This window comes from Misgurnus anguillicaudatus, chromosome 9 (genome assembly GCF_027580225.2).
Source record: "Misgurnus anguillicaudatus chromosome 9, ASM2758022v2, whole genome shotgun sequence".
In the NCBI taxonomy this organism is placed as follows: Eukaryota; Metazoa; Chordata; class Actinopteri; order Cypriniformes; family Cobitidae; genus Misgurnus; species Misgurnus anguillicaudatus.
Window position 1 is genome coordinate 25,988,694 of NC_073345.2, and position 14,514 is coordinate 26,003,207.

The 14,514-nt window shown below is 37.7% G+C and overlaps 1 protein-coding gene across 1 annotated transcript in view; it reads left to right on the plus strand.

Moving 5' to 3' along the window:
- Nucleotides 1-4,026, plus strand: part of mmp17a (matrix metallopeptidase 17a) — a 103,774-nt gene extending 99,748 nt beyond the window's left edge. The window contains exon 10 of the mRNA XM_055180625.2: nucleotides 2,666-4,026. Coding sequence (XP_055036600.2) covers nucleotides 2,666-2,988 — 323 coding nt within the window. The 3' untranslated portion in view covers nucleotides 2,989-4,026. The remainder of the gene's footprint in view (nucleotides 1-2,665) is intronic.
- Nucleotides 4,027-14,514: the final 10,488 nt, after the last annotated feature.

A 14,514-nucleotide genomic window follows, 5' to 3' on the forward strand; every position in this document is an offset into this window, starting at 1 on the left:
TTTTTTCCTGCAGTGGTGGTCCTGTAGACAGCGTTGTGTGGGGGCGGGAACGTGTGCTCATCAGGTTTCATCCTCTGAGGCTTTCCCAACCCCACTGGTTTTGCTCATAGCTGTTTGTACTGAGAGCAAGAATAGGGCCAAACTCTAAAGTGACAGTACTGATCTCAACAGGGGGGTAGAAGTATCAGCCTGGGGAGGGATGGTGATCCTGTTCAAAGAGACTGAAGCACTAAGGGACAATTTCACCAACAGAGAGAGAGATTTTAGATGGGACAATTGTCAGAAACAGACTTTACAAGAGCAGTCGCATTTCATCAAATGTCCAATCATGCTGCTCTCCATTTGAGATTCGAGACTATCCGGGGAGCTTTCAATCCCTCTGTATTTAATTTCTGGCCCCATAAAAGCTCTGATAAATCACCTGTCAACACACAACTGAGTGGCTGTCTGATTTTGATCTCAGTCTGTGTTTACTGGAACCAGTCTGAAAACATCTACCAAACCGGTACAGGGATTTCTTAAAAACGTATTTAGTGAAGTACCCCTCCTGTTCTTGATTGCTAATAAAAATTTTATTTACAGACCCAGATGTCCAGTACCTATTACAATAACCATTATGCAGAAAATGTCAAATGTATTTAGCTTACTCTTTACATGGTTTAAATGTGAAATAAAGGATGATAGATAGATGGACGGATGGATGGACAGATAAATAGATAGAAGAATGGACAGACAAATAGACATACAGAAGGACATACAAACAGACAGATAGATGGATGGATGGATGGATGGATGGATGGATGGATGGATGGATTGACACACAGATTGATTGAAAGGACAAACAGATAGACTGAAGGATAGAAAGATAGACAGACAGAGATATACATAGACGAAGGACAGATAGATGGGTGGAAGGACGGACAGACACAGAAGGATGGACAGAGAGACAGATAGATAGGTGGAAGGACGGACAAATAGATAGATGGAAGGATGGATAGATAGACAGAAGGACACACAGAGAGATAGATAGACCAAAGAACAGACAGACAGGCAGATAGATAGACAGACAGATGGACACACAGACAGAGATAGATGGAAGGATGGACAGACAGACAGAGAGATGGACAGACAGACAGACACATAGATAGCCAGATGGACACAGAGAGATACATAGACTAATAGACAGACAGAGAGATGGATGGATGGACAGACAGATAGGCAGAAGAACAGACATAGAGATAGACAGACAGACAGATAGATAGGTGAAAGGATGGACAGATAGATAGACGGTAGGATGGGAAGATAAACAGACAAATAGACCAAAGGACAGACAGATAGATAGACAGAAGGACAGACACTGAGATGGACAGACGGATACATAGACTAAAGGGTGGACACACAGACAGACAGATAGACCAAAGGATGGACAGACAGATATATAGACCAAAGGATGGACAGACAGATAGATAGACCAAAGAACAGACAGACAGACAGATTTATAGATGAAAGGATGGAAAGACAGACAGATATATAGACCAAAGGATGGACAGACAGACAGATAGATAGACCCAAGAACAGACAGACAGATATATAGACCAAAGGATGAACAGACAGACAGATAGATAGATAGATCAAAGAACGGACAGACAGATAGATAGACCAAAGGATGGACAGACAGACAGACAGACAGACAGACAGATAGATAGACCAAAGAACAGACAGACAGATAGATATAAAAACCAAAGGACGGACGGACGGACGGACAGACAGACAGACAGACAGGCAGAAACAAATAGATAGGTAGACAAATAGATAGACAGACAGATAGACATTAGCATATGGCTAGACAGACAGAAAGAAAAGTATAAATAGATAGACAGAAAGACAGAAAGATAGATAGATAGATAGATAGATAGACAGACAGACAGATAGATAGATAGATAGATAGATAGATAGATAGATAGATAGATAGATAGATAGATAGATAGATAGATAGATAGATAGACCAAAGGACGGACAGACAGACAGATAGATAGACCAAAGGACGGACAGACAGACAGATAGATAGACCAAAGGACGGACAGACAGACAGACAGACAGATACATAGAACAAAGGACAGACAGACAGACAGATAGATAGACCAAAGGACAGACAGACAGATAGATAGACCAAAGGACGGACAGACAGACAGATAGATAGATAGATAGATAGATAGATAGATAGATAGATAGATAGATAGATAGATAGATAGATAGATAGATAGATAGATAGATCAAAGAACGGACAGACAGACAGATAGATAGATAGATAGATAGATAGATAGATAGATAGATAGATAGATAGATAGATAGATAGATAGATAGATAGATAGATAGATAGATAGATAGATAGATATACAGACAGACAGACAGACAGACAGAGAGAGAGAGAGAGATGAACGAACGGACAGACATACAGGCAAGACTGGCAGACAGATGGACTCATGGATAGGTAGACAAATAGACAGAATCTCACAAAACAGGAAATAGATATAGTTTCGAAACAGAAAATAGAGTCAAATGTTGCAGATGTAAAATGATATAAATAATAAATGACAGCTGGACTGTAAAATTCCTTCTCTGTCAACTTTTATCATATTTTTTCTCTTTCCACTCTTTTGCACAGGTGCATCGTATTTCTTCAGGGGAAAGGAGTACTGGCGTGTAGCGGGCAGCGATATGGAGGTTGAAACGGGTTATCCCCGTTCCATCGGCAAAGACTGGCTGGTGTGTTCAGAAATGCAGTCGGACTCTCCGGAGACGCAGAATAATTCAAACACGAGGCTCCACGGGCAGCACCACGCGGACCACGCGGAAAATGGCTACGAGGTGTGTTCGTGCACTTCAGACTCGGCCTCGCCACTGGGCACGCGACTAACCCTCTCGCCCGCCTGGATCTTAGCGCCGCTCTGGACACTCGCGCTCTCTCTCTCCTCTGCTCCCCTCTGATAAGGGCAGAGCCACAGGCCTGTACTCAAAAACATTTTAGGACTGAAGTATACGGTAGCCTGTGGTTGAAGCGAGCAACGAGAGGATCTGGAATAGCCTCAAAGTGATGGAACGGCCTCAGCACTTCAATCAATGAAATGATTGGCTCCCATGTTTTTGTTTTGATTGGTGGAATATTCTGTTTTATTATTACTATTATCATTATTTGCGATTCTTTTTAAATCATTTTAGGAGATTGCTAGGTACACAACCAGCATTTTGAGCCGTTTTCAGGCACAGTAATAATTATGATCATGATTAATAATGTTAAAAAGTAGTGATATTGCTGATAATGGGAGGGTGACAGGAATGTCTTTTAAATAAGGGCTTCCTATTGGCTGACATTTATGAGTCACAATCTTAACCTTTCCCTGCTCCAAGTGCTTTAAAAATCCAGTCGCTCGTTCATTATTGGCACTTTTTGGCCATTTTCTTATTACGAACATAATCCTTTGCGCATTCTGCAAATTCCTTATTATAATCCAGCTCTCCGGTCCGTTTTTTCGCAGTGTATAAGCAATTATACCTTTTATATCGACTGTATTTTTGTAAGAAGCATCACAGATATCATCGCTTTAAGCAATGACAGTTCTTAGAATCGCAACTGACTTCAGTTTTATAATAAACATCACTGTTGTTTAGTTTACCAAGGGCATGCATGATTCACATTCATCTGTGGATCACTAGCTGAAAAGATTTTACAGCTTTGTTTATAAAGGCATTCACTATTTTTTCTGTATTTTATCTTTGCAATTCACATTTTTCCGATCAGAGAGCGTGAGACATTTTGAGAAATGCAGATTGGGAGGATATTTGGCTGCCGAAAGTGCACTCCAATCTTATATGGGATAAAAGCTTATATACTATATATAAAAACATATATATATATATTTAAGGTAAAACTTCTATGGCAGTTGCAAAAAACAATGTAAATTCTGATCTGTCTTTTATATGGTGAAATATTTTTGTAAAAAAAATAAAAAGGAGTGGGCAAGTTTGCGTGAGGAGAAAAGTAATTTCATATATTGTTTTGTACAAATATGACAGGTGTTGTCACATCAGCAGGAACCATATTCGCACCTGTGTTTATTTCACCGTATTCACCCAGAAATGCCAAAACAACATTACGTCACGTCGCCACCAATCCAAATTGTCACACCACCCCAGGACTCGTTTGTGTTTGTTTGTTTGTGTGAAGGTACACTACATGCTTCTGCTGTAACTGTTGTCGTCTCTGTCCCTGCTTCTGTTTAAATCAATGACAGGCTTTATATGATAACACTGAGCCCATACTGAATATATATCACACAACGGGGATGAGAACTATCCGTCTCCTTGGTAATGAGCATTCGCTACACCACGTATGGGAAAAATGCAGACATGAGCGTGATGTAGACATCGAGTGTGTGGAGGTGTGTAGAAAGTAAGCCAATTACAGAATGATGTACTGAACTTGGGGATAACCAAAAAGCTTGAGAAGGAAAACTTTTCATCAAAGGTTCTGGATCTACTAATTACTCTGCTTGGCTGCCTGGAGACTTAACTGTGCCCATAGGTAAACAGAAGAGAGGTCATGTTTCAATGACTGAAACTAAATTTATTGAGTCAGGGGACTTTCCTTGGATTTTGGATTTTCTAACGACTATTCCCTTTGAATCCCAAAAATGGTTGAACGGATTATACACCCATAAATGTCCGGTTAAAACAATTATGGCTTGATAGGAAAGTACACTGTCAGCAAAGCTACTTCAAAAAACTACACCTTTGCACCTATTGAGTTCATATTACATAATATACATATTAGTACCAAATGTATACAATAAATTATTAGCGGCCGGTGACTTCTTTTTTTATGGGCACTCGATGCGAAGTTCATCACAACATGTATTTAGCTCGTCATGTGTGTGGTTCATCATTTCAAAATATGTGTTCAGTGCGTCGTGTGAACCTATGTGCATCTTGTCAAAAAATAAGTGCCTGCTGCACATGCGTCTAAAGGGTTTATAATAAAAGCCAGACACTCGCATAATCTCATGCGTAATCAGAGTTTACTGTTAAGTGAGTGTCTTGCGTGTATTTTTTGAACGTGAGCGTCTCTTTTATCACACACAGTTTTGACGCGTGTGCAGCAGGCACTTATTTTGACGAAACGCGTGATGCAGATGGTTCACATGATGGAACAGACACATATTTTGAAAACACGAGCAACACACATGACACCCCGGACACATATTTTGAATTTGCAACCCTCGGATGAGCAGTCACGAGCCGCCACTGGATTATAGCCATCATAAGGAGACTTAGGTGATTTTTCTTACTGGCCCCTTCAAAGTCCACACCTAAAACTCACTGAATAAATTTGCGGAAATTTGAAACTTGGAAAATAAACTGCAATTGTACATTCAAAGGAAAGCTTTAACTTGAGTTGCAGAAGGCATAGGAAAACATTAATGATGAGGTTTTGAGGCCAGAGAGATGTGCTGATTTAATTGCTGCAAAAGGTGGACATACCAAATATTACATTTCAAATTGGATAAAACAGTACGACTCACTTCTTTTGATATTTGGGGTGCTGGGAGCAACCATCATTATGAAATCAAATCATGTTTTAGAGGCAAAAAAGATCAAGATATTCAGATCTGTCAGGTGATCTAATAATTTTGGCCAGGGGCGACATGCACCAAGTTTTTTAAAGGGGAAACATCGTGCACACTTCACACTGTAATCCTAATTATTTCAGTAATGTCTACAATACGTTAAAATTATATAGGCCATATTCTCATGGACTACACAGACAAAAAGGTAAGAAGCGTTTAGTTAATTTTATTGCTATTTTACACATGAATGAAAAACTGAAAAAAATCAACTTTAACACTGACAAGTCATTTAAAAGTTACATTGATGAGTTCTGCAGCCATGTCTGTGATTGGCTGTAATGATCAACATTGCAAACAGGGAATGAAGAGAAACCTTTGATGCAACTTAAATAGATCTTAATAAAAAGGCTGTCATTTTTCATTTATTTTCAAATTTTAATTTAATTGCATTGAAAGCATGCAATTTTAAAAACAACCTAACCTATAAAAAAGGCCTATTTATTAGGCTGGTCCTTATAATGGGTCAAATTTCTTTTTTTAAAATGTTCAACTCTCACCACCTAAATGTGTTAGGATATCAATAAAAACGCACTGTGCAAAATTTTGAATTGTTCCTACAATATCTAGAGGTTGCTCAAAGCCTTTGAATATTTCCGAAATCACAAATTTTTGCAAAAACTGTACCATTTAAAAACGCACAACAAACATAACTTTTTTCCAGTTATTTTAGTCTCTTCTGATCCGGGTAACCATATAGTGGACTTGCTTCGTGTTGCTTCAGCCATTGTCTCAGTGTATATTGTCTATTGTGCTTCATTCACATTGAAGCTTTCTTGCTTTGAAAGACTTCACAACTAAAACAGGAGTTTTATTTGCATGGAGCGTGGTCAAATAAGTCTATTGCTGCCATAAGTATATAATATTAAACAACTATACATGCTAGCACAAAGTATCACATAGTACGCAAATGTGTTAAACTTCAAAGGTCTTGAGCAACCTCTAAATATTAATTAATATTGAAAAAATGTTGCCCAATTTTTTTTATTCAAACATATTGGTGGGGTGAGAGTATAAACTTTTAAAAGTTGAAAAATAAGGATCACCCTATACTATTTATATAAATTTTTGCATCATATTTGAGTATAGCATTAGGACTTTTTTAGGGATGGTTCTAGGGACAGTTTTTGACCATTTTAACAGTGTAACTCTCTTATATTTAAGTAATGGTGATGCCACAGTTAACCACTCCAGACACATTGACATGTCCAAATTACAAAATAAAATAAAGAAATGGGTTTGTGAAGATTATCTTGATAGACAAAACATGTACACTCTTTAAAATAAAGGTTTATAAAAGTTTACCTTTCTATTATTTAAAGCAGTGGTTTTTAAACTGGGGTCCGGGATCCCCAGGGGTCCCCCAGAAAAGACAAAGCAAAAATTGTGAAAAAAAATCTATGCCAATTATTTAAGATTACTGTTTTTATAATATCACAATAACTATTTACCATCTAACACAGTTTAAATGTTTCTTAATAAAAAATATGGATATAGAAAAGTGTCATATGCTAAAAGTTCATCATATAAACCCTTTGATCTAAAGAACCTTTATTCACTACGAAGAACCTTTATTGAAACAGAAGCGATGTTGGAAATCCTTGGATGTTGAAGGTTTTTTAAAAAACCACTCGGCCAAAAATTGTTCTTCAATCCCAAACAGCAAACGACTATAGGTTGAATCTGCACAGAATCTGTGCTGAAGTCCGCCAGTGCGGATCTGGCCCGAAGTCGTCTGCTGTCTGGGATGGCATTGTGAAACACCTTTATTTTTAACCTCCTAAGACCTTGCATGTCCACATACATGGACATCACATTTTTTGTTGTTTGCACCATATTACTTAATTCTGTGTACCTTGTTGTACACAAACGTGGATAGTTACACTGCTTCATGTTCAAAGAAAAATATTTGGGTATTATATTTATTGGTTCTTCCTAAGCCCAAATAGCTGGAAGAATTTTAAAATGCAAGCCAAACCACCAAAGATCGGGTCTTAGGAGGGTAAAAGTATAAGTATCATAACCTTTTGTTGATCACAAAGCCATTTTTTGCAATATTCCAAATGTCTACAGTAAAATCCCATTGACTTTGAGGGAACCAGTTTGAAGCACCATTATGGGTTGGCCTACAAATATGTCATCCCTGCAGCTCTCTATAAAACAGCATCAATGAGACATCTGTGTATCTGATCATTTTCACGAAAACTCTCTTACCAAATCCGCACTAGCCTGCTCTGATGGGTCTAGTGGAAGGCATTCCTTATGTTTTAACACACCATGTGACAATTATGAGCAATATGAGGGTAGATTTTCCCTTGCTGATACTGCAGGGATTTGGACCAAGTCACAGTAAGAAACCCACCAGATGGTTCAAGCAGATCCAATCCCTCCCGGACCGCTGCGATTCACTCAGCCTACACGAGCCTGCACTTCTCAATGTACAACTGACGGTTAATGATAACCTTTTGCCTCTGACACACATGATGTACTCAGTGACTGTGAGTGATGCGCCTCTGCAGTTTCACTTGATAAGCTGACGGGTGATTCATGTGAACACCGGGTGTGCTGCCCAGACCACTTATACCTTTTCCGAACCAATTTTACACCCAACATTACTTTCCTGCAGCAGGTCGGGGTTATAAAGCATCTCTATTTAAAAACTTTTCTGACATCCTCAAGTGCGTCACACTGAGTTGAAGTGTTTGTCTTCATAGCAAAAGTGAATGGCTTTTAATGTCACCTTTACTGCAAGCACTCGTTACCCACTTTACGCAGCGTGCGTCAAACGTATAGGACATAAGTTGTTAGAACTTGTTAACTTGTAAAAATGGGTCACGGTGATAAATGCTCTCAGTTGGATCCTTTTAACGCCTTGTCCCCAAACAAGTTCATCTGCCAAGCACAACATTCAGACTCTTTATCAAGCCTGCAGTGCCCTCTTGTGTTGGGATTAGAAACATTGGACAAGTAGACGCCTGAAAAGACACCTGAAAATTTTGACCCCCTCATTTATGTGTTTATCACTGCCATCAGATCTCTAATGTTCTCCTCTTAAGTTTCATTTGTGCATATATGTTCTGGATCTACATTGTGAAAATACAGTATGATAATACAGTGCAATACCATTCTGTACCATACTTTGATATATGGCACAGAAGGAGGCCAGAAATTTATTTTGGCTTGGGACCAATTTGCCACAAAAAAGGATTAAAATGACATTTAAAAGCGTTTAAAATGTGGGCTCAAAACATGTCCATGTCCAAAGCAAATATTTTAAATATATTTGGGTTATTTTGTTTCGGGCCTGTCTAATTGGTTAGGAAAAATACCTCTAGAAGGTAAAAAAAAGATTTGAATGTACATTTCGCATACAACAAAAACATTACACTGTAAAAAAATTCGGTAGAAATTACAGTGTTATTGCAGCTGGGTTGCCGGTAATTTACTGTAGATTTACATTTATGTTATTTACTGGCAAGAGTTTGTTCAAAGTTAAATAAATGTTAAATATTAACAAGTCTTTATCTTTACAGAATAAAACTATACAATAACAGCCTCATGCAAAGCATTCTGGGAACCAGAAATCATCATCAACCTTTTTCTGTTTTTTGCTTCAGATTTTGTTTCCCAGAATGTTTTGCTTGATGCTGTTTTTTTAGTTTTACTCTGTAAAGACAAAGACTTGTAAATGTTAAATGTTCATTTAACTTTGAACAAATTGTTGCCATCTACGGTAAATTACCGGCAACCCAGCTGCAATTTCTACGTTTTTTACAGTGTATCACATAAAAATACACATTTAAATATAATTTTAAATATATTTTAAAATATACAAAAAAGGCCAAAAATATATTTTCTAAAATATATTTGAAAGATGTTTACAAAAATGCATTTTTATCTGTTGGCTTATATAAAATAAATATTTTTTATAAATAGCATTTATTTTCAGGTTGCATTGGGAAAAGCTCTATGTTACAAACCTGTAAACAAAACTGGTTTGAAAGTTGTTGTTTTTTCATTTAATTTTAATTTTTATTTTATAAATTATAAACTTTTATATTTTTCGCCAGGAAAAATATATTTTTGCCAGGGTTGTCAAATTGGAAATGTGTTTGTTGCCCACTTGCCCCTGAAATAGATTTGGAAAATCTGATGGTATTTTAAGGTTAAAACTAAAAATATATTTAATTAAGCTTTACTTTTTATAAAATGTGTTTAGCATATATTTACTGTAAAACATTTTGTTTGCAAGAAAATTATTTTTTTGCCGTTTGGATTAAATGTTTACATTTTTTTACATTAAATTATGGTACTTAATGAGTAATACACTATAAGAAAAATATAGTCAAAAAATGTTGTCATTTGGGGTTGTATCCTTTCATAAAGTAAACGTTTGCACCTAAAAAGCCCATAATAGTATACCTTGGAGTAACATAAAGGTACCAGCTGTATTCATATCTTTACATAAATGGAACATAATAGGACCTTTTAAAGGGTACTGCCCCAGTGACAGCTTGGTATATGCCATTTGATTTACATAGTTCCCCAAAGTGCTTTTGTCCAAACAAGCATATGGTAACCTAATCCATTACTAGGGCTTGGTGTAACTGTAGCCTAATGTAGACTACATTGAAATTTAAAGCTTGTTTAAAAAATAGAAAGCTTGTAGCAAACTCACAAATGCTAAAACTCTGCAAGTATAAAACCCTCATTAAATAAACTTTATTGTTTATGCTTTAGTATTAACTTTTTGCTTCTCAATTTTATCAAATAAATCTGACTTAAAAACTCAAACTGTTCAATAAATTTAATGTCCCAATAAATACCCTTCTCTGCCTCTGGAGTTTATGTATGAAAATGAACCCTGTTATGTGTTTATGGTCTTAAAGGATCAGTGTTTACTGTTTCATAATTCCCTATGCATGGCTAATCTTTAAAGCATGTCAGGCCATTATCTGATATGTAATGTAGGCTACTAAAATATAATTTTGTTCATTTGTTCATTCAGCAGATGCTTTCATAAAGCCACTTACAAATCAGAGAGCATTTAGCAGTCAACAATAAATCACAGCAAAGCAAAACAGGTTGAAACTAGGGGGATAATAGTTAAAAATAGTTAAGGATTACTCAATGTAAGCAGAAAAGGTGTGTCTTGGTTGTTTTTTTAAACATTGTGTAGCACTTATCTCACTGCAATCGTAATAACTATGCTACTGGACCAGTTCTAGGTTCGTTGAGTGGTGTATGTTATATTAGAAAAGACACATGAGACATGAAAACTTATATAAATTAATTAGCAGTTTACTGAACAGGAATAAGAATGGAATAGGTAAGTTAGTAAGATAAATAGAATAATTAAATAAATATATAAATTATTCAATAAATGTATTGATAAATATTTACCCCACAAAATGTAGATCAATAAATAATCAATAAATATTTACAGTAAAAGATGTGTCAATAAATAATCAATGTAGATCAATAAATAATCAATAAATATTTACAGTACGATATGTATAATAAATAATTTTAAATCCTTTATATTTAATCTTTTCTTATTTAAATAAGTTTAAATGGATTTAACTGGTTTAAGTATGGGTTTATTCTGGTTAGTTTTGTTCTTAGACCGGTCTATTAAATTTTAATCAGCTCTTTTAGAACAGTTGCTTTAACTATTTTTAAGCTATTTGTTTCTAGTTTTCTTTTAAGTTAACTCTTCTTTAAGGGAACAGGTACGTATTTTAGTGTGCTTATGTTAGTGTGATTGTTTCACTTTATAGGGTCTAACTCTTTCTTTGCAGGTAAAATGTAAGGATTTAAATGTTTCTTTTGTTTGTGCAATTGCTACACTTTGGAGTCTCACTTTAACAGAAAACATAAAAGAAAAAAAAATACAATACATCAACCAATTTTCATTCATACATTCACCTATTCACCAATTTCTCTATTCAATAAATCTAAATTATTGTGTTGCAATTTCAGAATTTCAGTTCAGAGGATCCGTCCAATTCGATGTTTTCAAAGGTCAATGTCCAATGTGATTAAAAGAATATAGCTCAGTGGTTCACTTTGTTCATGTCAAACCGTGTAAGCGATCAGAATGCGGTGTTTCAGTTCTTGCAGGTTAAAGATCCTTGGGTTGGCTCGCCATCTAGTATCCAGTTGAAATATCTGTTCATTCGTATGCTGTCTCGCAATACGCTGATTATCCAAAGGTTCGATCCGGTGTCGAGCTGTCCACAAACTTTTCCGTGTAGGGGAAAAAAACCTGGCCAAAACCGTCTTCAAAACACTCCTCAAAACCACCGCTAAGATGTTATAGGGTTGATTTTTGATGAACAAAATATTAGAAGTGTTAAATAAGCCTAATTTTGGAGTTTAGCTAAAGGTGTCTGGATTCCGTGTGTATCTTATCGATTTCCGTTAGCGTCTGCCGTTAATGTTAAAAAAACAAAACAAAACAGCTCGTGCATAACTGTGAAAGTGTCTTAAAGGGGCAGAGGGATATTAAACTAAAGGGATGGTTCAACATCATTAAAAGAATTGAAACTTTTACAAAATCAATATTTTAATATATTGTGTGGTTTCTAAATAACGTATTTATCTATTTATTGCAATTTATTAATTATATTATATATTATTATATATATTATTTATTTCACTAATATTATTTATGGTTCTATTTGAACTGTGGGTTACATCCTCCCCTCCTTTCCTGATGCACGTCCCTGTGCATCCTATTAGCAACTACACGGCCATCACTCTATGTGACTGCCAGGAGTTTGGCTCATTTAAAGAGTCTGAGATGACTGCACTCAAACTCTGAAACAATGACTGCACTACTGTGACTAAGGGATTTCCTAAGTGGGGGTAAGTAAGTCTCTTTGTGGGTTGTCTGTGTCTACTAGACTTTCTTAGGTGGCTTCCATTCTCTCTGGCATCTTCCTGTAGATTTGCATCAGGTAACTTATTCTCTCCCAGGTTCATGTCAGATAAGTTATTCTCTCCCGGATTCATCTCAGGTAAGTTATTCTCTCCCGGATTCATCTCAGGTAAGTTATTCTCTCCCGGATTCATCTCAGGTAAGTTATTCTCTCCCGGATTAATCTCAGGTAAGTTATTCTCTCCCAGATTCATCTCAGGCGAGGTGTTCTCTCCCGGATTCATCTCAGGTAAGTTATTCTCTCCTGGATTCATCTCAGGTAAGTTATTCTCTCCTGGATTCATCTCAGGTAAGTTATTCTCTCCCGGATTCATTTCAGGTAAGTTATTCTGCGGATTTACAGGTAGGTAGGTTTCATCTGGTAGACTTGGAACAGTTATCACAGAAGCAGCCTCAGGAAAAGCTTTAGCTACATCTGGAAGGTCTTTCTCAATGGTGGACACTGTGAAATGTCTTGGCTTCCTCGGCTCTGTGTTTCTCATGAAGGACTCTATGGTTGCAGGGGTGTGGTGAACACCAACGGTATCTACAACCGTGGCATCATGCCCATAAAAGTAGGTGATATCATGGTCTTCGGAACCAGAGTCTTGACATTCAGATTCATATGACTGTTCACTCCTTGGGCACTGACGAGTCCTTGGACGTCTAGGTCTCTCCTTGATGGACTCTTCAGATTCAACTGGGGTAAGAGAAAGAAACCCACAAGGCAGTAGCAGGTCTCGATGAAGAGTTCGTATCGGACCATCTTTGGTTTCAGGCCTCACAACATAGACTGGGATGTCTCCAGACTGTTTGATGACAACATACACATCAGATTCCCACTTGTCTGCCAACTTCTGCTTGCCTCTGAGGCGAACATTCCTCACCAGGACTCTGTCGCCTTCAGTCAGGGTGGAATCAACAACATGCTTGTCAAATCTTGCCTTATTGCGATAAGCAGTTTTTTTTGCATTTTCTGTTGCTACCTTGTAGCTTGCTTCCAGTCGGGACTTCAGGTTGCGGACATACTGTGAGTGAGAGCCTTGCTTGTAGTTGACAGGTAAGCCAAATGCTAAGTCTACTGGTAACCTTGGTTGTCTTCCAAACATGAGTTCATAAGGGGTGAAACCAGTGACTTCACTTCTAGTACAGTTGTAGGCATGTACTAAAGGCTTGACATATTCTCGCCAGTGACTCTTCTTCTGGTTCTCTAGGGTGCCTAGCATGCTCAAAAGGGTCCGGTTGAAACGTTCAACAGGGTTACCTCTTGGATGGTATGGAGTAGTTCGTATCTTACGGATGCCTGCTATGTCACACAGCTCCTTGATAGTCCGGGACTCGAAGTCTGGACCTTGATCACTATGGAGTCTTTCTGGGATGCCATAATGGACGATGAAGTGGTCCCAAAGGCATTTAGCAACAGTCTGAGCCTTCTGGTTTGAGGTGGGAATGGCCACTGCATATTTCGTAAAGTGGTCCGTGATGACCAGGATGTCTTTGGTGCCACTGGAGTCCGGCTCTAGGGTGAGAAAGTCCATGCATACCAGCTCAAGAGGTCGTGTGGCTGTGATGTTCACAAGAGGTGCAGCTTTCTCTGGTGGGACTTTACGCCTCGTGCAGCGGTCACAGGTCTTGATCTTGGCCTCTACCTCAGCTGACATTTTTGGCCAATAGAAACGTTTGCAGACAAGGTCAAGCGTCCGGTCTACACCCATGTGGCCCATGTCATCATGGAGACTCTTCAGAACTATGGGTCTCAGATTTTCAGGTAACACAAGCTGGTAGTGAGTCTGTGCACCCTCTTGTCGTTTACGGAACAAGACGCCATCTAAGATCTCCAGCCTGTTCCACTCTCTGAAGAGGAGGGAGAGCTCAGGGAGTTCTTTTCTGAGAGATGGTGGAGGTTTTTCT